General features: G+C 48.8%; 1 protein-coding gene across 5 annotated transcripts in view; it reads right to left on the reverse strand.

Moving 5' to 3' along the window:
• TRAPPC9 (trafficking protein particle complex 9) overlaps positions 1-25085 on the reverse strand; it is a 713063-nt gene extending 687978 nt beyond the window's left edge. For 3 of the 5 annotated variants that reach the window (XM_017962346.3, XM_017962347.3, XM_021942894.2), the window contains exons 1-4: positions 24954-25085; positions 17261-17854; positions 13932-13961; positions 2857-3002 (exon numbers count right to left, since the gene is read on the reverse strand). In XM_017962346.3, coding sequence (XP_017817835.2) covers positions 2857-3002; positions 13932-13961; positions 17261-17844 — 760 coding nt within the window. In that variant the 5' untranslated portion in view covers positions 17845-17854; positions 24954-25085. The remainder of the gene's footprint in view (positions 1-2856; positions 3003-13931; positions 13962-17260; positions 17855-24953) is intronic. The other 2 variants (XM_017962349.3, XM_017962348.3) reach the window with 2 other exon arrangements.
• Between the last annotated feature and the right edge of the window lie 935 nt (positions 25086-26020).

Genomic DNA, 26020 nt, shown 5'->3' on the forward strand with positions numbered 1-26020 from the left:
GGCAAGAGAATCTCTTGAACCTGGGAAATGGAAGTTGCAGTGAGCTGAGATCACGCCATGGCACTCCAGCCTGGGTGACAGAGTGAGACTCTGTCTCAAAAAAATAAAAATAAAAATAAAAAATAAAATAATAGGCTTGTCATGTGTTAACATTTTTATGAAAAATAATTGTGTTCCAAAACAAAAATAAAATACTGGAAGAATGGCATTGTTTGACATGTTCATATATTTCTTTAATGTCAGAGTTAATACAAGTTAGCTGGATCTTCTATCGGCTTCTACATTCAGTCTGCTGTGATGTCAGGCATAAGTAGCTTCTGGACAACTCCCCTGTCCACTTCTAAGGGGCTGAGCATGGAAGAGACCCATGGCACACAGCACCGAACTTCTCCGTGTGCCCTTAAGGAGTCCTCCTGATCCAGTCCAGCGCCGCATGGGGAAGGCATATGGGCGGTACCAGTCTTTCTGGAGAAGCACCTGCTGCATAGGCCCTAGTCTCAGAGCCCACTGGGAGACGCATAGATTCTCCAATCGATATAATAAGGAGTACTTAGGGAGACAGCGCTCTTTCAAGAAAACCAAGTAAAACTATGTCTTTCTCAGCCTGCTTAATCCTTTATCTGCTTCTCTTTTCTTTTCCATCCCTAATGTTCACTCCCTTTCTTTCCCCACTTTTATTTCTCTAGCCTATTTAAAAAACTAAATTTAAGTCCATTTTAAGTTTTGTTTTTGTTTTTTCTTAAGAGACAAAGTCTCACTCTTGCTCAGGATGGAGTGCAGTGGTGCGATCATGGCTCACTGCAGCCTTGACCTCCTGAGCCCAAGCGATCCTCCTGCCTCAGCCTCACAAGTAGCTGGGATTACAGGCACAGACCACCAAGCCCAGCTAATGTTTTTTAATTAGTTTATTTATGTATTTATTTTTGTAGAAGTGAGGACTCCCTATGTTGCTCAGGCTGGTCTCCACCCAGCTAATGTTTTTTAATTTTGTTTTGTAGAAGTGAGGTGAAGTAAGGTTTTTTTATTTTTTATTTTTTGTAGAAGTGTTGGGATTACAGGCATGAGCCACTGTGCCTGGCCATTTGAAGTATTTCTTATATTTGGCTGGGCACATTGGTTCATGCCTGTAATCCCAGCACTTTGGGAGGCCAAGGCAGGCAGATCACCTGAGGTCAAGAGTTCAAGAGCAGCCCGGCCAACATAGCAAAACCCCATCTCTACTAAAAATACAAAAATTAGCCGGGTGTGGTAGTGCATGCCTGTAGTCCCAGCTACTCAGAAGGCTGACGCAGGAGAATCACTTGAACCCAGGAGATGGAGATTGCAGTGAGCCAAGATCATGCCACTGCACTCCAGCCTGGGCAACAGAGCAAGACTCTGTCCCCAAGAAAGAAAGAATTTGTTGTATTTAATATGTTCTACAGCACCTTATTAAACTTCTGTTACAGAACTCACATCATTACTTCATTCGACTTGTATTATCGTAAGTGGTTGACAGGCGTCCTTGTTAAACTGTCAACTTCAACGAAAGAATCCTGCTTTAGTCCTTACTCACACATTGTTCTTTTAACAAGCATTTAGGGAGCATCTGCAACATGTCAGGCAATGGACACAGCCAGTCCATCCTCCCAGGACCACCCCCAGGAGGCGCAGTCCCCAAAGGGAAGACCACACACAGACATCCAATTCCAGCACAGAGTGTCGGCAACATCTCAGGTAGAGCACCTGCTCTGCCAACTGCTGTGGGGGATCGGAGATGGCTGTGCTTTGAAGTAGGATTTCTTCTTGCCTTTCTTTTAATTTTTAAAACTGACATAGAGTTCACATACCATATAATTCACCCACTTGAAGTGTACAAGTCAGCAGTTTTTAGTACATTCACAACTGTGCAACCATCACCACTATCTGACTCTGGAACATTTTCATCACCCCAAAAAGAAACCGTATGCCCGTTAACAGTCACTTCCCATTCCCCCTCTTCCCAGCCGCTAGAAATAGTCGTCTACTTTCTGCTTCTATAGATTTGCCTATTCTAGCCACTTCATATAAATAGAACCATACAATCTGTGGCCTTTTTCATGTCTGGCTTCTCTCACTTAGCACAAAGTCGTCAAGGTTCATCTGTGCTGCAGTGGTATCACAATTTCACTCCTTTTCATGGCAGAATAATATTCCGCAGTATGCCCATACCACATTTCGTTTATCCATTCATCATGTGACACATGGAGGAAGTTTTGAGGGATGAGTCTAAGAGGTGAAGATCACAGGGAATGGCATCCAAAGCAGAGGGCAAGTTAAACTAAGAACAGAGAAAAAGGGAAAGCATGGACAGGGCCTCCTTCAGAGGACACATGGCACGGTGGGAGGAGGGCAGCAGATACGGCAGGGAAGCACCCCAGGTTGCCTGCTCATGGCAACCACCACAGGCTGGCTGCTTTTCCTCCCTCATCCCTCCTTTTTGGGGACTTTCTTTTTCCATTTCCTCTCATTTCTTTTTTTTATTTATTTATTTATTTTGAGACGGAGTCTCGCTCTGTTGCCAGGCTGGAGTGCAGTGGTACAACCTCGGCTCACTGCAACCTCTGCCTCCTCGTTCAAGCAATTCTGCTGCCTCAGCCGCCCGAGTAGCTGGGATTATAGGTGCCACCACCACACCCAGCTAATTTTTGTATTTTTAGTAGAGACGGAGTTTCACCATGTTGGCCAGGATGGTCTCAATCTCTTGACCTCATGTTCCACCCGCCTCAACCTCCCAAAGTGTTGGGATCACAGGCGTGAGCCACCAAGCCCAGCCTCTCATTTTAAATAACAGTTGAAACAATTACATATCAGATCATCTTCATCAGCTCATCTTACCTCCAAGCCACAGAAAGTCATTCACAGAACGCAGCAGCTCCACTGACATGTGGTAATGTACCAGGGAGTCCTGCAGCATCCCTGCCTGCAGGCACAGGTCCCCCACGTGCTTCCGCATGCGGCCTTGGCACCGCTTCTTGTAATGTCTAGAAAATAAATGAAAATGTATCTTTATTACTATACAACTCCCACCCAGAAAGCACTCTGACTAAGCACTATTCAATTCTCTCACTACTAAAAATGCTAAGAAGGCAACTGTAGGCTCTATAATTTTAAGTCAGCAATAATCATTGCCAGTTATGTGAGCCGGAGTGGTCTTGACTTCAAAAATGTACTCCAAGCAATTTTTTTAAAGGTGATAGGTACATAAGGACTTCTACCATGTATTTCACGTAGGCAATGTTAGAGTTGGATTTTTCTTTTTAGATTTTTCAGTTGTAACATTAGCATAAAGAAGTCTATGTTTCAGCTTTTTAAAAAAATCAACTATCTTCCACTTCTTAACATCAAACTTATTATTATTTTATAAAGAGAGCTAGGCTGCGTCTTATTAGCCAACCATTTGGCTTTAGCAAATAAGACGTTTATCCTCACTATTTCAGGGCAAGCTTTAGGAAAGCGTTCAGAGGGCAGGGCCTGGGGTGCCCACTAACAGCTCTTTAAACATTGGCAATGATATGCTATTAAATAATGCAAAGGCTTCTGAGTCCCTATCAACTCAGAAGCCAAAGCAACTGTACCAAAATATTCCTTTTATCATTTTTAAATACTTCTAATCTTTAAATGTTATATTTCTTAAGACAGATGATTTTTTTAAAAAAGAAAAACTGCAGCTGGATTAAACTTTCCCTCATCGAGAAAGCAGTCTTATCAAGAATAAAACTCCTTTGGAAATCCAGAGGATGTGACGTTTTTTAAGTAAATGAATGTTACTGACACATCTCAATATAATGTTAAATCCTATCATGTCTAACTCTAACGAGTTACAAACTCTTTGTTACTCTGGAATTTAGCTTTTCCATTCTACATATGTTTGGAATAAAGATCATGATGTAAGGCAGATGCAGAAAGAAGGAGAAATGCCAGCCTTCGTTTGTCTCCTTCCCGGCCACAAGGCAGTGTCAGGATGGCCCCTGCTAACAGACCCTCACCATAAGAAAATACAGCATCTGGCAGGGCACAGTGGCTCACACCTGAAATCCCAGCACTTTGGGAGGCCAAGGCGGGCGGATCACGAGGTCAGGAGATGGAGACCATCCTGGCTAACATGGTGAAACCCTGTCTCTACTAAAAATACAAAAAATTAGCTGGGCGTGATGGCGGGTGCCTGTAATCCCAGCTACTCAGGAGGCTGAGGCAGGAGAATCACTTGAACTCAGGAGGCAGAGGTTGCAATGAGTCGAGATCACGCCACTGCACTCCAGCCTGGGGGACGGGGTGAGACCCCGTCTCAAAAAAAAACAAAAAAAAAAAAAGAAAAGAAAGCATCTGAGCTGCTCCTCCCATCCCAACAGCAGTCACCTCAGCGGCCTCCGCCTAGTCTCGACTCCCCACTCTGCACCCCCTTCCCTTCATTGCTGCTATACACACACAGCCAGAGTGTCCTTCCCAAAGCACAAATTAGTCTGTGTCCCTCCTGCACTGCAAACCTTTCACAGGATGCTCAATTCAGTCGTAGGGAGAGGCATGCAGTCCGCAGCCAGCCCCTCCCACAGCTCTGACCTCCCCTCCTACCATTGTGCCCTTGCACTCCACAGGCAACCTTGCTGCAATGCTGAAGCCCCCCGACCTCAGGCTCCATCTGCCTCACAACTTCCACTCTCTTTTAGGCTCATCTCAATGACCAGTTTCTCAAGGAAGCCTTCCCTGACTCCAACCTCTGCACTTTGGGTTAAGTGTCCTTAATGTGTTTCTAGAACATTGTTACTGTTTTTTTTTTTTTTCTTTTTTTGAGACAAGGTCTTGTTCTGCTGCCCAGGCTGGAGCCCAGTGGCACAATCACAGCTCACTGCAACCTCCAACTCCTGGGCGCAAGAGATCCTCCCCACCTCCGCCTCCCCAGTAACTGGGGCCACAGGTGTGCACCACAACACCTGGCTAATCTGTTTTTATTCTTTGTAGAGATAGGGTCTCCTTATGTTGCTCAAGCTGGTCTTGAACTCCTGGGCTCAAGTGATCCTCTTGCCTCAGTCTCCCAAAGAGCTGGGATTACAGGCATGAGTCACCGTGCCCAGCCAGCTCTTACTCTCAAAGGTAGACAGTGTTTTGCTCACTTCCTTGGTAGGTTATCCTGTTCCAAATGGGAAAAAAATTCAGTATCCAAATGGACATTTTCCTCCACCGGTAACATAACTGTCAACTCTTAATATATGAAAAAGTTTACAAATACTACTGCATATTAGTTTAACACATTTTAAATTAGACTTAAAAGCAACAACAAAACTTTACTCTTAACCAATCAGAAAAAGCTTTGCTTTAGAACATCCTAAAGAAGTAAATTAGGCCAGGCATGGTGGCTCACACCTGTAATACCACTTTGGGAGGCCAAGGCAGGAGGATCACTTAAGGCTAGGACTTCGAGACAGCTGGGCAACAGAGCAAGACCATGTCTCTACAAAGGTTCAGATGATCCTCCCACCTCAGCCTCCCCAGTAACTGGGACTACAGGCGCACAACCCCTTGCTCAGCTAATATTTATATTTTTCGTAGAGACAGGGTCTCGCCATGTTGCCCAGGTTGGTCTGGAACTCCTGGGCCCAAGCAATCCACCTGCCTTGGCTCCCAAAGTGCTATATTTATAGGCGTCAGCCACTGTGCCCAGCCTACAAAAAAATTTTTTTAATTAGCTGGGTATGGTGGCTCCCACCTGTAGTCCCAGCTACTCAGGAGGTAGAGGCAGGAAGATCACTTGAGACCTGGAATTCGAGACTGCAGTGAGCCATGATTTTGCCACTGCTCTCTAATCTGGGCAACAGACCAAGATCCTGTCTCTTAAGAATAAGAAAGGAGTACATTATCACATCTTCACATGAACTTCACAAAAGTGTACACCTGCTGTAGCAGAATATAACCCACAAAATTTCAAAAATATTTTTCTAGTAGCATCTTCTAAATTAAATAAATAACTTGTTTTTAAAAGTGCAAACATTATGATAAACAATTTGTTTCGAAGACAGGACTTCTACAAAAAGAAGTCATATAAATACTCTTATAGTTTTTCATATGAAAGTCATGATACAATAAAACCATACAAATATTTTAAATTGTATAAAAACAAAATGAGCCAGGTATGGCTCATGCCTGTAATCCCAGGTGGTGGCTCATGCCTGTATTCCCAGGGACTCGAGAGACTGCCATGGGAGGATCCCTGGAGGTCAGGAGTCAAAGACCAGCCTAAGCAACAAAGGAAGACCCTGTCTGTATAAGAATTTTAAAAATTAGCCAGGCCTGCAGTCCCAGCTACTCAGGAGGCTGAGGCAGGAGGATCCCTTGAGCCCACGAGTTTGGAGCTGCAGTGAGCTACGATTGCGCCACTGTGCTCCAGCCGGGTGACAGAGCAAGACTCTGTTTCAAAAAAAAAAAAAAAGGGGGGCCAGGAGCAATGGCTCACGCCTGTAATCCCAGCACTTTGGGAGGCCGAGGTGTGCGGATCACCTGAGGTCGGGAGTTCGAGACCAACAGGGAGAAACCCCCCCTCTACTAAAATTACAAAACTAGCTGGGCGTGGTGGAGCATGCCTGTAATCCCAGCTACTCGGGAGGCTGAGGCAGGAGAATCACTTGAACCCGGGAGGCAGAGGTTGTGGTGAACCAAGATCGCACCATTGCACTCCGGACTGGGCAACAAGAGCAAAACTCCACCTCAAAAAAAAAAGAAACTGGAATTAAGAATTGACAGAAAAATCAATAAGAATCGGATAATCCCCTAATCCATACTGCTCTAAAAGCAAGAATTATGTATACCTATATAACAAACCTGCACATTCTGCACATGTATCCCAGAACTTAAAGTATAATTTTTTTAAAAAGTAAAAGAAAATTTTTTTAAATTTAAAAAAAGCAATAATTAAATTATAGGCAAAAACCTGACAGTCTCGGCTGAAAAAGGGAGATGCATCCTTTCTGGAAGCTGCAAAAAACACCTATTACATAGCTTCAAACACTGTAGCAGAAGGCACCCAAACTGTACTTCCTCTCTGCGCTTAACACTAATTAAACTTAATCAGAGATATCGGCTGTATTATTTTCATGACTCTTAATCAGATTAAAGAAGAGAATGGGCCGGGCACGGTGGCTCACACTTGTAATCCCAGCACTTTGGGAGGCCGAGGCGGGCGGATCATAAGGTCAGAGATCGAGACCATCCTGGCTAAGACCATCCTGGCTAAGATCATCCTGGCTAACATGGTGAAACCCCGTCTCTACTAAACATACAAAAAATTAGCCGGGCGTGGTGGTGGGCACCTGTAGTCCCAGCTACTCGGGAGGCTGAGGCAGGAGAATGGTGTGAACCCGGGAGGCGGAGCTTGTAGCGAGCTGAGATTGCGCCACTGCACTCCAGCCTGGGCGACAGAGCGAGACTCTGTCTCCAAAAAAAAAAAAAGAAGAAAATGCTTAATATGTTTGTGATTTTGGTACTATTTATACGGCTTATGGAAAACAAGAGCTTGGTATTCTAGTCCAAAAAACAATTTATCTGCAAAGAAATTCCTATATTCAAATCCAAAGAAAAGGTAAAGCTGCTCAACAACAACAGTTTTCAATTAAAATCCAAGGGAACCTGGATAAAGAGAATGTCTTTTGCAAGGTCGGGGATGGTATTACATAGTTTAAGAAGTCCTTGGGCCTGGTGAGGCGGCTCACGCCTGTAATCCCAGCACTATGGGAGGCCGAGGCAGGCGGATTACGAAGTCAAGAGATCGAGGCCATCGTGGCCAACATGGTGAAACTCTGTCTCTACCAAAAATACAAGAATTAGCTGGGCATGGTGGGGTGCACCTGTAGTTCCAGCTACTCGGGAGGCTGAGGCAGGAGAATCACTTGAACCCGGGAGGCAGAGCTTGTAGTGAGCTGAGATGGCACCACTGCACTCTGGCCTGGCAATGGAGCGAGACTCCATCTCAAAAAAAAAAAAAGGGCCAGGAGCAGTGACTCATGCCTGTAATCCCAGCACTTTGGAAGGCCAAGGCAGGCTGATCACGAAGTCAGGAGATCGAGACCATTCCGGCTAACATGGTGAAACCACGTCTCTACTAAAAAATACAAAAAATTAGCTGGGCGTAGTGGCGAGCGTCTGTAGTCCCAGCTAATCGGGAGGCTGAGGCAGGAGAATGGCGTGAACCCAGGAGGCAGAGCTTGCAGTGAGCCAAGAGCACACCACTGCACTCCAGCCTGGGCAACAGAGCGAGATTCTGTCTCAAAAAAAAAAGTCTTTGTATACTTAAATAATGGTTACAGCCCATAATTTTGCACTACAATATTTTTGGGTGGGGAGCCTTTTGACTACATGCCTGATGTAAATACAATATGAATACTAAAAGGTGCTCACATGGTAGAGTTAAAGCGGCAAAGCAGACAACCTTAAGACGCAAGAGCAGCCGGGCGCAGTGGCTCATGTCTGAAATCTCATCAGTTTGGGAAGCCGAGGCAGGCGGATCACCTGAGGTCAGGAGTTCAAGAGCAACCTGGCCAACATGGTGAAATCCCATCTCTACTAAAAATACAAAATGAGCCAGGCGTGGTGGCACACTCCTGTAATCCCAGCTACTCAGAAGGCTGAGGCAGGAGAATTGCTTGAATCTGGGAGGTGGAGGTTGCAGTGAGCCGAGATCGCGCCACTGCACTCCAGACTGGGCAACAAGAGTGAGACTCCGTATTAAAAAAAAAAAAAAATTAACTGAGTGCCGTGGCACACACCTGTAATCCCAGCTACTCAGAGGCTGGACACACAAGAATGGCTTCAGCCTCAAAGGCGGAGGTTGCAGTGAACCAAGATCGCACCACTGCACTCCAGCCTGGGCAACAGAGACAGACTCCATCTCAAAAAAATAAAAAATAAAAAAATAAAAAATGCAAGAGAGCTCTAAACAGAAAGTAAAAAAAGAAAAGAAAAAAAGAAAAAAGAAATACAACATTTTATACTCAGTTTCAGATGCTTTATGGATCATTAACTGATACTGTACCTTGCCTAATGAAAAACTGAAAACAAATTGTTAGTGTTGATTTCTTCCATCTGAATTTTTTTATGTTAAAGTTTGAATATTGAAACATCACTCCATAAAGAAAGAGCAAGAAGCCAGCCATGGTGGTTCATACCTGTAATTCCTGCATGGATTACACAGCATGCCTGTAATCCCAGGCAGATTGCTTGAGCTCAGGAATTCGAGACCAGCCTGAGCAACATGGTGAAACCCCGTCTTTACAAAAACATACAAAACATTTAACCAGGTGTGGTGGTGCATGCCTGTAGTCCCAGCTACTCGGGAGGCTGAGGCGGGAGGATCACTTGAGCCCAGGAGGCAGAGGTTGCAGTGAGCCAAGATCATGCCACTGCACTCCAGCCTGGGCAACAAGCCAGACCCCATCTCAAAAACAAAAAAGAGAGAGAACTGAGAAGTCCTCATTAAAAGTTCAGAAGTGTCTACGTTTTATTTTGCATATGTGCATTATTTGCAACCATGTCAATGTAAAAGCAAAATGAAAAACCTATCTCCCTGGGATGTAAAACACTTTGATGCTACCTAACTATCAAGGAAGTCAGAGCTCTGTGAAGTAAATCTGCAGCACTTAAGCAGGAGAAGTTCTTTTGACAATTTTTCTGAAAGGCTCTGAAACTGATTTACTTTAGTCTTCCAAGTGTAAGAGGAAGGTAACATAATTAGGAGAGAGAACATGCATTTATTTAAAGTCTGAAGGACCTGAGTTTGAATCCTGCTGTTTCATTACTAGCTGGGTGATGCTGGACTCATTATTTAACCCCTCTGAGAATGCTTCCTCTCAGCAAATTGGGCCTGTTACCATCTGCTTCAGTTGGCATCAGTGCAACATAAATGAAATAGGTAGGCGGGTGGCTAACTGGTGTCTGACGTATAGTCACATTTGTTTCCCCTCTTCTCCCCTTTTAAACTTGTATTACTCCCATAGTCAGGTTTAAGCCTCTGATGATAGGCTGTCTTATTTGTCCTTGTATCCACTCAGCATAGTGCCTTACACTTAGAAGTGTCAAAGAACTGCCTCCAGCCGGGCGCAGTGGCTCACTCCTATAATCCTAGCACTTTGGGAGGCCAAGGCAGGTGGACAGCTCAGAAGTTCAAGACCAGCCTGGGCAACATGGTGAAACCCCGTCTCTACTAAACAAAATATAAAAATTAGCCGGGCAAGGTGGCACACACCTGTAGTCCCAGCTACTCGGGAGGGAGGCAAGAGAACTGTTTGAATCTGGGAGGCAGAGGTTGCAGTGAGCTGAGAACGTGCCACTGCCCTGCAGCCTGGGCAACAGAGTGAGACTCCGTCTAAAAAAAAAAAAAAAAAAAAAAAGAACTGCTTCCTCGATAGTAACTAGCAATGTTCATAAGAGGGTTTTGTTTTTTGTTTTTTATCTTTTATTAAAAAGAGCTATTCCAGAACTATCCAACAGTCCCTCCCCCAACTCCCCAGCGCCTCTCTCCTCAAGGTGCCCTTCCTGATCTGCCCTTCTGGGTCCACGGGAAAGACAGTCTGTTCCGCTGGGACTTCATCCTGCTGCCAGGACAGAGGAGGCGAAGGGCAAATCTGGCCACATCATTCCCTTCGGATTTCTATGGTAGCAGCCCCACTCCCAGCACCTTTAGAAGAAGTGGCAGCTGCACCTAAAACCCCAAACTCCGTGGAGTAACATCGAAAACCCCAGCCAGGAGCGGTGGCTCACGCCTGTCATCTCAACACTTTGGGAGGCTGAAGCAGGCGGATCACCTGAGGTCAGGCATTCAAGACCAGCCTAGCCAACATGGGGAGACCCCCATCTCTACTAAAAATACACAATTAGTGGGGCGTGGTTGCAGATGCCTGTAATCCTAGCTACTCAGGAGGCAAGGCTGGAGAATCACTGGAACCAGGGAGGCGGAGGTTGCAGTGAGCTGAGATGCTACCACTGCATTCCAGCCTGGGCAACAAGAGTGAAACTTCAATCTCGGGAAAAAAAAAAAGAATCTGGGCTGTCCTCCAGTCTCCTGGTCATGGCAAGCACCCAGGGGTCAGCCCAGGGCCTTCCTCCTGCCTCCATCTGCATTCTCCCTCGCTCTCACTCAGTTCATCCACATTCAGGATTTTCAACACAGGCTACATACGGCCAACAACCATGTGTCTCTCTAGTCCACCTCCTGCCCCTGAGCTCCAGACTCACATCCGATTGCCTCTTTAATGTCTCCGCTTGAATGCCCAATAGGCATCTCAAAAAACACTTCCCCCATGGCCTCCCAGTTTTCCCCATGGTAAGAAACAGCCCACCGGTGCCGTGCTGTTTGAGTCACACTCTCAAGACAGATTTCTCCCTTCTGTCCATCATCTTTTCCCCAACTCTGTCTCTCAAGTTTTATCATAGCTTGGTGCCCCAGCACCTAGCACAGCACACAGCAAGCTTCCCGTAAATGTGTGCTGAGTCACCTCGGGAGGGCACCTGCTAATCGGGGAGGTCTCTCCTGGCACAGGTCACTTAGCAAACGCACTTGTCTCTCACACAGGAGGCGGAGAGAACAGCCCAGAACAAGGACTCAAGACTCTCCTGTGGTCTGAACTCTGAATGGCCTGCGGTCCAGGAGAGTACCTGGGTTGTGAACTCAGAGACTCGGCTGCCAGGAGAGCGGGGAGGAGGGAGCCCAGGCCAGGCTGTCCCCATCGATTCTGGGAGCCAGTGGCAGCAGGAAAGGCCCACAGCCTGGGATAAACCAGCCACCACCGGATCCCTGCCCTGCATTTTCCAAGCTGGACAGCTACGACTGCCTGTACTTAATACATTCATGTCTCTTCTGTTCCGCCACCCTAGAATGTGATGAAATCTTTCAGAAAGCCCAGCCTGTCTCAACTGGGACAAAGCAACCGAAGAATGGAAGTGTTGGTACTTGGACTAGAGCACTAAGGAAGAAACAAGGCCCCTGGGCAGTGAGGTGTTGGCAGCAGGTCACAGAATGAGAGCCTTTCCCTGAGAGGGATGAAACCACAGGGGACTAGGCCAGCCAAAGAGTGTCCCGCAGTGCTGCCCTTGGTGTTGGAGGCTCTAGATCAGTAATGCACACAAATGATGTGCCACCAGTGAGGGACATTAGCGTCAACAAATACAGACACAGGCTTGGCGCTGTGGCTCATGCCTGTAATCCCAGCACTCTGAGAGGCCAAGGCAGACAGATCACTTGAGGTCAGGAGTTCGAGACCACCCTGGCCAACATGGTGAAACCTGTCTCTACTAAAAATACAAAAATTAGCCTGGAGTGGTGGCACGTGCCTGTAATCCCAGCTACTTGAGAGGTTGAAGCAGGAGAATCACTTCAACCCAGAAGGCAGAGTTTGCAGTGAGCCAAGATCGTGCCACTGCACTCCAGCCTGGGTGAGAGAGTAAGACTCTGTCTCAAAAAAAAAAAAAAAAAAAAGGGCGAACTCTGGCTGTGTCTTACCTACATGAGGTTAAATGGAAAATCTTGGGCAGGTAAGAGCCTGTACAATAGCTACGGGTGAACTGCCTCTCTGGTTCTGAATGCTCATTGGCAGAAGCAAAAAGGAAACAGTGGTCACTTATACAGGGCCTTGTGTCTACAAGATCCAAGTGAACTAGAAGGCCATATTTCCCTGATACTTAAACAAATTGCCCTTGAGCCCTCCTCACGAGGGGCACAAAAAGGCAGAAGTGGGTTTTGTTTTATTTTGAGATGGGTTAAAGCTCTTGTCGCCCAGGCTAGAGTGCAATGGCATGAGCTTGGCTCACTGCAACTACTGCCTCCCGGATTCAAGTAATTCTCCTGCCTCAGCCTCTCAAGTAAGCTGGGACTACAGACACATGCCACCACCTGCGGCTAATTTTTTTTTTTTTTTTTTTTTTTTTTGAGACGGAGTCTCGCTCTGCCGCCCAGGCTGGAGTGCAATGGCGGATCTCAGCTCGCAAGCTCCATGCCTCCGGGTTCCACGCCATTCTCCTGCCTCAGCCTCGAGTAGCTGGGACTACTGCCCAGCCAGCCACCCAGCCCAGCTGGTTTTTGTATTTACAGTAGAGGCGGAGTTTCACCCGTGTTAGCCAGGATGGTCACCGATCTCTCCTGACCTCGTGATCCGCTGCGTCTCAGCCTCCCCAAAAGTGCTGGGATTACAGGCTTGACACGCGCCCGGCCTGCAGCGGCTGAATTTTTTATTTTGGTGAGACAGGGTTTCACAATGTTGGCCAGGCTGGTCTCGAACTCCTGACCTCAGGTGATCCACCCGCCTCGGCCTTCCAAAGTGCTGGGATTACAGGTGTGAGCCACCGCGCCCAGCCTGGTGGGTTTTAGAATGGCCTATGTCTCCTGTATGGTGGAAAGTCGCTGAGGCGAAGGAAACGGGAAATGGCATGCTCAAGGCAGAAGCAAAAGAAAAGATGGGCAGCCGCGCCCTCCCGCAGCTCCCCTGGCCACTAGCACACTCCAGCGCCAGCGCTCCTTGCCTTCATGCACGGCCCACAGCCACAGCCGGGAATCACATGCCAGAAAACGTTTGCTCAGAAGCCCAGGATCAAGCAGTTAAGCTATCCCAGGAAAACCCCCTACAGCCGCCTAAATCAATGAGCAATTCACGTCCTCAAAACAAACACACAAAAGAATAAAGGCTCATGTGTCACTAAATGCTACAGACTGAACAAGATCCCCTAGAGCAAGTATTTTAGCAAACACCAAACGCCAATGGGTTACGTGCTAAAAAAAACAAAGCTAAAATTATAAAACATATTTTTAAAAAATGAAAAGACTCTCCAGTTAACATAAGATTTAGGCAGCGGTGTTTGTTTTTAAAGCAGTGAAGGCTATGAGAAGGCAGCGCAGAGGGAAATCTAGCTATTTTTAATGCAACGTGTTCCCGGCCTACCTTTTCACACCCAATAACACACTCACAGGGCAGTATGACAGAAAAAAAGAAAAAGAAAAGAAAGAGGAACAAGCAAAAATTAGAAACATATAAGAACAGAAATAATTTTGATAGCTACAACACTACACGGACAAGAACGGGCCATGGGTTTTTGTGAGGGGCACACGTGAGCTTGTAAGTAAACTACACCTGCACCTCACGTCCCAGGAAGTCCAGGACCTGAAGGGAGAATGATCTGTCAGGGGGCCTATCAGGATGGTCAGTGTGTCAAACCATAACTGGACTTACATCTGGACATTTCCTGTTGAGCTACCAAATACTATCCCATTCCGGGTTGGACACTTTCTCACTCCTACCAAGAGTTGCAGGGGAGAGCAAGGCTCTGCTCCTGCACCAAATCATTCCTTCAAAAATTAGAGAATCGGCCAGGCACTGTGGCTCACGCCTGTAATCCCAGCACTTTGGAAGGCTGAGGCAGGCGGATCACTTGAGGTCAGGAGTTCGAGACCAGCCTGGCCAACATGGTGAAACCCTGTCTCTACTAAAAATACAAAAATTAGCCAAGTGTGGTGGCACACACCTGTAATCCCAGCTACTCAGGAGGCTGAGGCATGAAGAATCGTTTGAGCCCAGGAGGGAGAGGTTGCAGTGAGCCGAGACGGCACCACTGCACTCCAGCCTGAGTGACAGAGCAAGACGACATCTCCAAAAAAAAAAAAATTGGAGAACCATGGAGAAACAAAAGCAACAACAGGTTACCCATTATGAGAGGAGGATGTATTTTATTTGAGTTCACTGGTGTCATGATCTCACTGAACTTCAAATGCTAACTGACGTCTAATTGCGGTTGTCCCACTACAGTGAGCAAGCAGCTGTATTTGCCGCTGTATTTTCAGTGCCTGGAGCCATGCCTGGCATATGAAGGCTCTGAACGAACACTTGTCAGTCATTATCCACTATGTATGACGCACTGCGTAGCAGCACACTCCCGTTCCTCCTGCGGGGTTGTGAGCACAGATTTCAAAAGGCAAAAAAGACCTGGCATTCAAAGGTGGATCTGCAACCTCACAGCCAAGAAGTGGGTGACTGAAAAATGTCACTGGTGCTCATGTGGCAAAGGAGGAAGGCATGAGTCAAGGGGTCAAAGCAGGGTTCCTGACCCATGCTGCCTGTGAGCTTCAACCCTTCACCCCCTCTCTGTAAAGCAGGAGCAGGCCACTCCCTGCCGACCTCGCAGGTGGCCGCCAAGCTGTGCATAGCATAGAGCAACACCTTATCAGGGATGACTCCCGCAGGTGCCTGCTGGCTGGACAGCAGTGTGCGCTCTTCAAGAGGCACAGGAGGCGCAGCAGAAGGCAACGAGGTGAGGTAGAAAGGTCCTTGGCCTCAGAGACAGATCTGGTGCTTATATCAGCTCTGCTACTCGGTGGCTGCCCAGGTCTCTAAACCTTGCTGCCTCAGCCCCACATCAGCCAGCACAGCAACCTGGCGTAGATCACAGGGCTGCCGTGAGGATTAAATACAGAGCAGGTCTATGGCATGCCTTTCCCTTTCCTGAAGCCAAATATGCACATTTGGGTGAAGAAATGAAAATTCCTTCCTTCCAGACCCTGCAAAGCACCACAGTCAGGTATGACTGAGGCTATTCTATGCTTCCAACTCTGAGGGCTGGACTTAGACTACTGTGTCTCAATTCTGTGATCATTTCTCCTCATACTTACCAACAGCCAGAAAGACACCGTTTGACCTTACATAAATTTTAGAAACATGCTGAGCACCTACTTTGCAGCAGGCACTGCGGTGGCATGCACATGACATCACTGAATCCTCACCTGTGGCGCATCAGCCAATCCTACACAGGAGGAGGGAGAGCCCTGTCCAAGCCAGGAGGCCAGTGACTGACACAGTGACACATCACTTTCCCTGGCAAATGGGGACGCCCTCTTGGCAAACAGTTGCTGCCTAGGCTTGCATCTCATCCAGCTCTGCAGAACAGCCACCATGGCAAGACAGAGCAGCGAGCAGAGAGTGGAAGGAAGTGGCAAGGAAGAGCTCATCTGAAATTCTGATTTGAAATAAAGTTTTAGACTTAATGACAGGCAAGATGGGAAGCCGACCTTTTCCTGCTCTGTCCAACACTCCTCGCACACAGAGAGAATAGACATACTCCCATTTGTACAAGGTATAGCTGTTTAGGAGCTCCCAGGTGGCATTTCCGGCATCCGATACCTGTGCTTGGCTGCTCGGTGAGGAATTTGACACTATGGCCATCAGGAGAGAAAAAGTAGCCACATACGCAGGGTGCACAGCCTGGCAATCAGGAGACATGGGCTCTACTTCTAGCTCAGCTAGGACCTAGCCCTCACCTCTCCAGATTCACCCTCTCATCTATGAACCAAAGGGACGAGACCGAGTAAGTGTTCAAACTGTGCTCTAGCACAGTGCTGTCCAACAGAAATAAAGCGCAAGCCACGTAAGTAAATTTCAGTTTCTAGTTGCCACGTTTTTAAAAGTAAAAATGAAACAGTTGATACTGATTTTTAAAATACAGTTTATTTAACCTAAGATAGGTAAAATACTATCATTTCAACATGTAATCTACATAAAACATATTAGCAAGAAAGTTGGCCAGGCACGGAGGTTCACACCTGTAATCCCAGCACTTTGGGAGGCCAAGGCAGGCGGATCACTTGCGGCCAGGAGTTCAAGACCAGCCTGGCCAATGTGGCAAGATCCTATCTTTATTAAATATACAAAACTTAGCCAGGCATGGTGGCACATGCTCGTAGTCCCAGCTACTTGGGAGGCTGAGGCATGAGAATCACTTGAACCCGGGAGGTGGAGGTTGCACTGAGCCGAGCTCGCGCCACTGCACTCCAGCCTGAGAGACAGGCTATCTCAAAAAAAAAAAAAAAAATTAGCAAGAAAGTTTATTTTTGCAGAAGTAAGTCTCAAAATCTGGCATGGGTTTTCTTCACAGCCCGTCTCAACTCAAACTAGCCTCGTGTCTAGTGCTCAAAAGCCACAACTGGCTGTATCGGATGGAGCTCCAGGAGTCCCACAAGGGGAGCCCCACTAAAAAAAAGGGGAGTGTACATGACAACTCTAAAAGACTCCCCCAAACCAAAGGCTGTCTCTGTCTTTAAAAGTCACTGGTTTTTGTTTGGTTGGTTTTTTAGCAGCACTCAAACAGATTCTGACAGGAAGTCATTAGTTTTAAAAACCAATGGACAACACCTTTCTACTCCTTGCTGCAATAAAATTCTGCCATGTGCTTTCCCTTTCTGATGTAGGGAAGCCAAGGGGCCTGGATCTCTAGGTAAACTTACCTGCTGTCTGTGTCCAGTCCTACAAAATCCTTTTTCTCAAACGGGACACAGAGAAGGGGGATCTTATCCCCAGACTTGTCTGTGGCTCTGTCCAGACGCTTGGACTCCAGCACAATGAACAGTGACTCGATGAAGTCCTCGATTCTCTTCTCCACTGTCTGGCAGTCCTCGTAGTTGGGGTAGAAGGCCACGTCGGTGCGCGGCTGCTCCACGATCTCCCCCTGCAGCCCGAAGACAAAGAGCCGGGAGTCATACAGCGTGGAGCCGTAGATCTCCTTCTGCACGTGGAACTTCTCGAAGGTCTGCGGCCAGTCCTTGGCCGAGAAGCAGTCGGTGATGGTGATGAGGCCCACGACTTTGCGGTGGGTCTGGAAGTCTCCCCACTCGTTGTTCTCGGGTGGATAGTGGTGCCTGTAGCGGATGTAGAGGACTCGCTGGGAGTCCCGCACGCTGATCTGACTCACAGAGCAAATCCTCTTATAGATCCTGAAGAAGTTCTCCTCGGAGACGATGCCCACAGGCTGGACCACCACGAGCAGTGTCTGGTGGTCCTCAGCACACTGCATGTAGTCAGGGACGCTCATTTTGAAGTCCCTGTTCAGAGAGAAGAAATGAGGCTGTGAGACAGAGTCCTGAGAGCTGACAGCCCACTATGGGAGGCAGTGACTCCGACCTTCACTAGCCAGAGGCAGGGGAAGCCCCAAGGAAAGCCATAGCATCAACAGGTCTTAGGGCTCTACACGTGGCTGTCACAGCTCTGATCATAATGCTGTAACTGTTGACCTTCAGTCCCTCGGCCTCAGCTTGGAGCTTCTGCAGAAATGGGGCTGTTTCTTGTCTTTCTATTCCCACCACCTAACCAGGAGTAGTAAGAGTCAGTGCTCAAAAATATCTGTTGAGTGAATGAATAAACACGTGTGTAATTGCTCCCCCATCCCCTCAATAGGATATTAAGAAAAATCCACCATGCAGTCAGATCTGGATTTGAATTCTGGGCTCCCTGGAACTCCTCAGCTACAAAATAGTGGTGATAATAGAACTTGTCTTGGCCAGGCACGGTGGCTCACGCCTGTAATCCTAATACTTTGGGAGGCCGAGGCTGGCGGATCACTTGAGATCAGGAATTCGAGACCAGCCTGGCTAATATGGTGAAACCCCACCTGTATTAAAAATACAAAAATTAGCTGGGCGTGGTGGCACGTGCCTGTAACCCCAGCTACCCGGGAGGCTGAGGCAGGAAAATTGCTGGAACCCGAGAGGTGGAAGCTGCAGTGGGCCGAGATCGCGCCACTGCACTCCAGCCTGGATGACAGAGTGAGACTCCATCTCAAAAAAAAAAAAAAAGAGGTGGGGCACGGTGACTCACGGCTGTAATCCCAGCACTCTGGGAGGCTGAAGCGGGCGGATCACGAGGTCAGGAGAGATCGAGACCATCCTGGCTAACATGGTGAAACCCCATCTCTACTAAAAATACAAAAAAATTAGCTGGGTGTGGTGGCAGGTGCCTGTAGTCCCAGCTACTTGGGAGGCTGAGGAAAGAGAATGACATGAACCCGGGAGGCAGAGCTTGCAGTGAGCCGAGATCCCGCCACTGCGCTCCAGCCTGGGCAACAGAGCCAGACTCCATCTCAAAAAAAAAAAAAAAAAATTAAAGAAAAAGAACTTACCTTATAAAACTATATTTAGATTGAGGAGGTTGCGAATGTAAAGGGCCTAGCATTGTGCCTAACATAAAAGGAGAGATTACACAAATATATCACCACTCCTTTATAAACGGGAGAGTTGCCATAACCTCCCTGAGCCAATTTTGTCGGATATAAAAAGAAAACGTTATTACCTGATTCCCCAGAGCTGGGGAAAAATTAAATTAGATGACCCACATGAAAGAATCTGGCTCATAGAAGATCCTCAATACATGTTTGTTGAAGGAATGAGTGAACAAACAAGCAAATGGACAATCGAATGAATGCTGGCCGCAGCCCACTGACGGTCAGGATGGAAACCCCACTGCCTGGAAGTGAGGGCTGATATTCAACTCCCAGCTCTACACGCACGACCTGGGTGACCTGGAGCAAGCCTGTGCACCTCCCTGAACCCCAGTTCCATCGTGAATAAAAATGAGGATAGTAACACATACCTCAAGATGTCAGCGAGTCAACGTTCTGGTTGTGATAACGTACTGTGGTTTTGTAAGATGGCACCACGGGGGGAAATTGGGCAAAAGGTATATAGGATCTCTCGGTATTATTTCTGACAAATGCACATGGAGCTACAACTACTATAGTCTCAAATAAAAAGTCTAATTTTTGTAAAGGTGAGGGAGATTAAATGAGCTCTCTGTATCAAATAAGATGTCTCGATACACACCTCAACTGTCCCCATCAGCGGGCTCACACTTCCTCAGGGGATTTGGCCATGGTCCCCATGGCCAGAGGCAGCTGTACCATGAGCTAATGGGGTTCAGCTTCAGGCCCCTTCCATGGCCCTCTATCTAATTTTGCTTTTTTTTTTTGAGACGGAGTCTCACTCTGTGGCCCAGGCTAGAGTGCAGTGGCGTGATCTCGGCTCACTGCAAGCTCCGCCTCCCGGGTTCATGCCATTCTCCTGCCTCAGCCTCCCAAGTAGCTGGGACTACAGGTGCCCGCCACCACGCCCGGCTAATTTTTCATGTATTTTTTAGTAGAGACAGCATTTCACTGGATTACCCAGGATGGTCGATCTCTGCAGGCATGATCCACCCACCCCTCCAGCCTCCCAAAGTGCTGGGATTACAGGCGTGAGCCACTGTACCTGACTAATTTTGCTTTTTTTTTTTTTTTTTTTTTTTTTTTTTTTGGGGGCGAGTCTCAAGCTCACAATAAGCCCAGGCCGGAGTGCAGTGGCTGGCGATCTCCCAGCTCACTGCAAGCTCCCGCCTCAGGTTCCCTTCATTCTCCTGCCTCAGCCTCCTGAGTAGCTGGGACTACAGGCACCCGCCACCGCGCCCGGCTAGGTGTTTTGTATTTTTTAGTAGAGACAGGGTTTCACCGCGCCCGGCCTGCATTTTTAATTTTGTTTTCTTTTTCTTAAATAGGACACCCAAAACTGCATGACCTTCAGGTCGCCAAAGCCTGACTGCAGAGATCGTGGCAGTAACCGTCCCAGGTGAGACACTAAGATTAAAATGACATAGCCACAAGACCTCTGTGAAATTCTAATGGCAAGCCTCTCACCCTGCACTGAGAGGAGGACTGCGTGTTGGGGGCTATCCCATTCTGACTATGCAGATCCCACAATGGACTATACACCGCAACCCCACCACTGCAAACTTCAAAAATGCACATGGATAGGGGAGTATGGACAAAATTATATTTAAAGGAAAGGAAACCCTAGCCTCCCAACATGTCTTGTTTCTGCCCAGGATCTAAACGGTTCACAAGTATATTGTACGTGTATGACTCGGCCCAAGTCCCCGACTCCAGTGCTCACGCTCTCAAGGACGATGCCCCACTCTCTCCTGCCCTTTCCCCACAACGATTCCCTCAAGAGTCTTTTCTGCACACAAAAACCACCTGGAAAGAACCAAAATCACATCATCTTCCAACAAAGAGGCATAACACCCCTCGGAGGACATATCAAAATACTGAGCAGGGGAGACTAGAGAGGGCATGTTTCTCAAAAGTAGGCATGGGTTTAACAGAAGTTGAGAAACACCGAAGCCTTCATTCTACAGAGAAGGAGAGTGCGGCCCACCGCAGATGAAGAAAGGGCCGTATTTTAAAAGTATCATCTCGGCCAGACATGGTGGCTCACAGTTGTAATTTGGGAGGCCGAGGTGGGAGGATCACTTGAGGTCAGGAGTTCGAGACCAGCATGGTCAACATGGCAAAACCCGGTCTCTACTAAAAATACAAAAATTAGCCAGGAGTGGTGGCACACACCTGTAGTCCCAGCTACTCCGGAGGCTGAGGCAGGAGAATTGCTTGAACTCAGGAAGTGGAGGAGGCAGTAAGTCAAGATCACACCATTGCACTCCAGCCTGGGCAACAGAGTGAGACTCCATCTCAAAAAAATAAATAAATAAAAATAATTTAAAAATAAAAAGTATCGTCTCATCTAAAAAGCAGCATAATCAGCCAGGTGCGGTGGCTCACACCTGTAATCCCAGCACTTTGGGAGGCCAAGGCAGGCAGATCACTTGAGGTCAGGAGTTGGAGACCAGCCTGACCAACATGGAAAAACCCTGTCTCTAATAAAAATACAAAAAAATTAGCCAGGCGTGGGGGTGCACGCCTGTAATCCCAGCTACTCTGGAGGCTGAGGCAGCAGAATCGCTTGAACCCAGGAGGTGGGGGTTGCAGTGAAGCTGGTGGTGCCACTGCACTCCAGCCTGAAGTGATAAGAGTTAGACTCCGTCTCAAAAAACCTGACCTCATACCTGTGATCTCAGCACTTTGGGAGGCCAAGTCGAGTGGATTACCTGAGGACGTCAGGAGTTCGAGACCAGCCTGGCCAACATGGCAAAACCCTTTCTCTACTAAAAATACAAAAATTAGCCAGGCATGGTGACATACACCTGTAATTCCAGCTACTTGGGAGGCTGAGGCACAGGAATCGCTTGAACCCGGGGAGGAGGAGGTTACAGTGAACTGAGATCACACTACTGCACTTCCAGCCTGAGTGATAGAGTAAGACTCTTAACAAAAAAAAAAAAAAAAAAAAAAAAGGCCCCAGCCACTGAGCCAGTTCTGGTATCTGAGACTAAGCTAATACAGGTATTAAAACAGCAAAAATTTATATCTTCAACTTGGTAGTTCCTCCATAGAGCTACCATAAAACCAGCAATCCAAGAGATCTGAAAACATGTGTCCACACCAAAAACTTGTACAGGAATGTACACAGCAGCATTATTCCTCTTTTCTTGAGATGGAGTTTTGCTCTGTCACCCAGGCTGGAGTGCAGTGACAGGATTTCAGCTCACCTCAACCTCCACCTCCCAGGTTCAAGCGATTCTCATGCCTCAGCCTCCTGGGAAGCTGGGACTACAGGCGTGAGCCACCATGCTCGGCTAATTTTTGTATTTTTAGTGGAGATGGGGTTTCGCCATGTTGTCCAGGCTGGTCTCGAACTCATGACCTCAGGTGATCCACCGGCCTCAGCCTCCCAAAGTGCTGGGAATACAGGCACAGTATTATTCTTGTTTGTTTGTTTGTTTGTTTTCTCACTCTGTCGCCAGGCTGGAGTACAGTGGCGCGATCTCGGCTCACTGCAAACTCCGCCTCCCAGGTTCAAGGGATTCTACTGCTTCAGCCTCCCCAGTAGCTGAGACTACAGGCGCCCGCCACCACGCCTAGCTAATTTTTGTATTTTTAGTAGAGAGGGAGTTTCACCATGTTGGCCGATGGTCTCAATCTCTTGACCTCGTGATCCACCGCCTTGGCCTCCCAAAGTGCTGGCATTACAGGTGTGAGCCACCACGCCCGGCCAGGCACGCATTATTCTTCATAGCTAAGGAGTGAAAACAACACAAATGTCCATCAACTGCCTGATACACAAAATGTTAAATCCATACAATGGGATATTATTCAGCCACAAAAGGAACAAAGTGCTGATGTAAGCCACAATGTGAAAAACTTCTGAAAGCATTGTGCTGAGTGAAAGAAGCCAAATACAAAAGGTCACATGTTGTATGATTCCATTAATATTAAATGCCCTGAATATGCAAATCTATATATATCAAAAGTAAATTGGTGGCTGCCAGGGACTGTGGGAGGGGGAAGTGAGGAGTGACTGCTAATGGGTATGGAGTTTCTTTCTGGGGTGATGAAAATGTTCTGGAATTACAATGGTTACACGAGTGTGAATATATTAAAAATCACTGAATTGGCCGGGCTCGGTGGCTCACGCCTGTAATCCCAAAACTTTGGGAGGCCAAGGCGAGTGGACCACGAGGTCAGGAGTTTGCGATCAGCCTGGCCAACGTTGTGAAACCCCGTCTCTACTAAAAATAGCCAAGCATGGTGGCATGAGCCTGTAATCCCAGCTACTCGGGAGGCTGAGGCAGGAGAATCGCTTGAACCCGGGAAGCAGAGGTTGCAGTGAGCCGAGATCGCACCATTGCACTCCAGCCCGGACGACAGTGCGAGACTCCGTCTCAAAAAAAAAAGGCACTGAATTGTACACTTCAAAGCAGTGGATTTTATAGCAGGTAATCGAGGCTCAATGAAGCTGTTATTTTTGACACACTAGATTTCTGAAACATTCATTGTTTACATGTTTCCAGACAACTATTTTTCCCTCTACACTACTGGTCTTCCACACAATTTTTAAAAAAAACCAACAAACACACACAACAAAACCTAGCCAGATCTTTAGGACGGGAATGTTCCTGGGCCTCCAATATCATTCATCCGATGCTCTGTTTCATGTTAATAAATAAAGATGTCGGCCGGGCGCGGTGGCTCAAGCCTGTAATCCCAGCACTTTGGGAGGCCGAGACGGGTGGATCACGAGGTCAGGAGATCGAGACCATCCTGGCTAACACGGTGAAACCCCGTCTCTACTAAGAAATACAAAAAACTAGCCGGGCGAGGTGGCGGGCGCCTGTAGTCCCAGCTACTCGGGAGGCTGAGGCTGGAGAATGGCGTGAACCCGGGAGGCGGAGCTTGCAGTGAGCTGAGATCCGGCCACTGCACTCCAGCCTGGGCGACAGAGCGAGACTCTGTCTCAAAAAAAAAAAATAAATAAATAAATAAATAAATAAATAAATAAAGATGTCATAGGTAGCTATGACTACCTTAGAAACACTGGACAGTCACCAGTTTAAACTAGGGCCGTGGGGGATGGAAGGGATGTCACTCCCCCACACCTTCCAACTGGGCCTTGCTTCCAACGTTTTAATTCCTCTCTCTATAAAAACATTTGAAGACAGACAATGCATGCTAACACGGGAAAACTTTCGGTTAACAGACATTCACGTTGGGAAGGTCCGTAGGAGTGGAGGGGCGTGGGGTGGGCTGACAGGGAGAAGACCACAGCCCAGCAGGCTGATTTCCTCTCCCCACGCTTCCCCGGGATAAGTTGGAGTTGACAGCGCGCTTATCCCACAGAGTACCGCCTGATGCCGCCCAGCTAGATCGGAGGCACTTTGAATCCACGAGACAGGAGGGAAAGGGCTAGAGGAGAAGCCCGGGATCGCAGGGCGGGGAAAGCGCCGGGGGCGTGGGCTGTGCAGGTCCCCAGGCCCCAGCCGCGTGTCCCAGACCCCGCGGGCTCCAGGGGGCGTAGCCAGGCCCAGAGGCGGGGGGCTCCAGCGTCGCGGACGGCCCGGGAAGGGAAGTCAGGCGGAGACAGCTCGGAGGCGCAGAGGGGAAGGGGACCCCGCCGCGGGCTCGGGACAGCAGAGCCGGCCCGGGCAGCAGGTGTGGGCCGGGTCCCGGACAGGTGTCCGCCGGGTCTTCAGCGGGTGTGGACACGGCCTTGGACAGGTGTAAGCAGAGCGCCAACAGGAGCGAGGGCGCCTCGAGCAGGTGCAAGATGAACCCCGGCCGGGCAGCGGACCCGGACAGGGGTGGTGGGCTCGGACCGGACAGGTGAGGACCGGGCGAGCCCCTCCGCGGGACGCGCCGACTCCGCGGCCAGCCGCGCAGCGAGCCCTCCCCGCAGCCGGCCCGAATTGCCTGACCGGGCCCCCCCCCCCCCGCTTTGCACTTACACAGCCGGTGGCCCCGGGCCCGGAGCGGGAGCCCACGACCTGGCGGGCAGCGGGACCGAGCAGCCTCTGCGGCCACTTCCCCGGCTCGGGGCTGGCGCTTCCGACTAGCGGCCGAGCCGGCGCTGCTCCTGCGCCTGCGCGGAGGCCGGGCCCGGGCCCGGGCCCGCGATCCGTCCCGGGTTTTGCAAGAGATGCGAGGGAAGCCAGGGGGCAGGAGCGAGGGAGAAAGGAGGGAGGAGGAGCTAGGGAGAGAAGAGGGGACAGGGGGATGGAAGGGACAGGGGGAAGGAGGAGGAGGGGAGCGGAAGGAGGAGGGAGAGAAAAAGAAGGGGTGAAAGAAGAAGGGAGGTGGAGCGAGGGAGAGAAGGAGGGACAGGGAGGAAGGGGACAGAGGGAGGGAGGAGGAGGAGTGAAAGAAGGAGGGAGGGGCAGCGAGAGAGAATCGGGGACAGGGAGGGAGGGGACAGGGAGAGGGAGGAGGAGGAGAGAGGGAGGAGAAGGGAGAGAAAAAGGAGGGGAGAAAGAAGGAGGGAGGAGGAGGAGTAGGGAAGGAGGGAGATGGAGGGAGGAGGCAGAGAGGGACGGGCAGGAGAGCGGAGACTGGGAGGAAAGTTTCTGCACCTGGGGCGGCGCAGCTGGAAGGAGGCCTAGTCCTGTCTCCGCCGCGTAGCAGTCCCTCAGGGCGCGCAGCTCAAACTTCACTTCCTCTGTGAAGCTCCGGGGTGGAGGCCCCGCGGAAGCCCACTGTGGATACCCCTGGCACCCCACATGACCCCCACGGTCGTGACCCCCCTTTTCAGGTTGGGTGACCGTGGCGCGAGCGGCCTGGGAGCGCCTCTAGAATCGCAGGGTCCGGGAGGCGCGTGAGGTGCGAGCCCCAGCCTGGGTCGGCTGCCCCGTGTGGCGCGCGGTCTTGATCCCCAGCTGGCACCATGGCACTCCCGACTTTGAGGGCCCCAACAATCCATCCACATAAAAGGTTCCAAAGAGGCGACAGGGGCTAGGACAGCTGTCGTTAGTTCAGTGCCAAGGCGCCAAGCTTGCTAAGTGCGGGCAGAAGCCATTTA

The sequence above is a fragment of the Papio anubis genome, chromosome 8 (genome assembly GCF_008728515.1).
Source record: "Papio anubis isolate 15944 chromosome 8, Panubis1.0, whole genome shotgun sequence".
In the NCBI taxonomy this organism is placed as follows: Eukaryota; Metazoa; Chordata; class Mammalia; order Primates; family Cercopithecidae; genus Papio; species Papio anubis.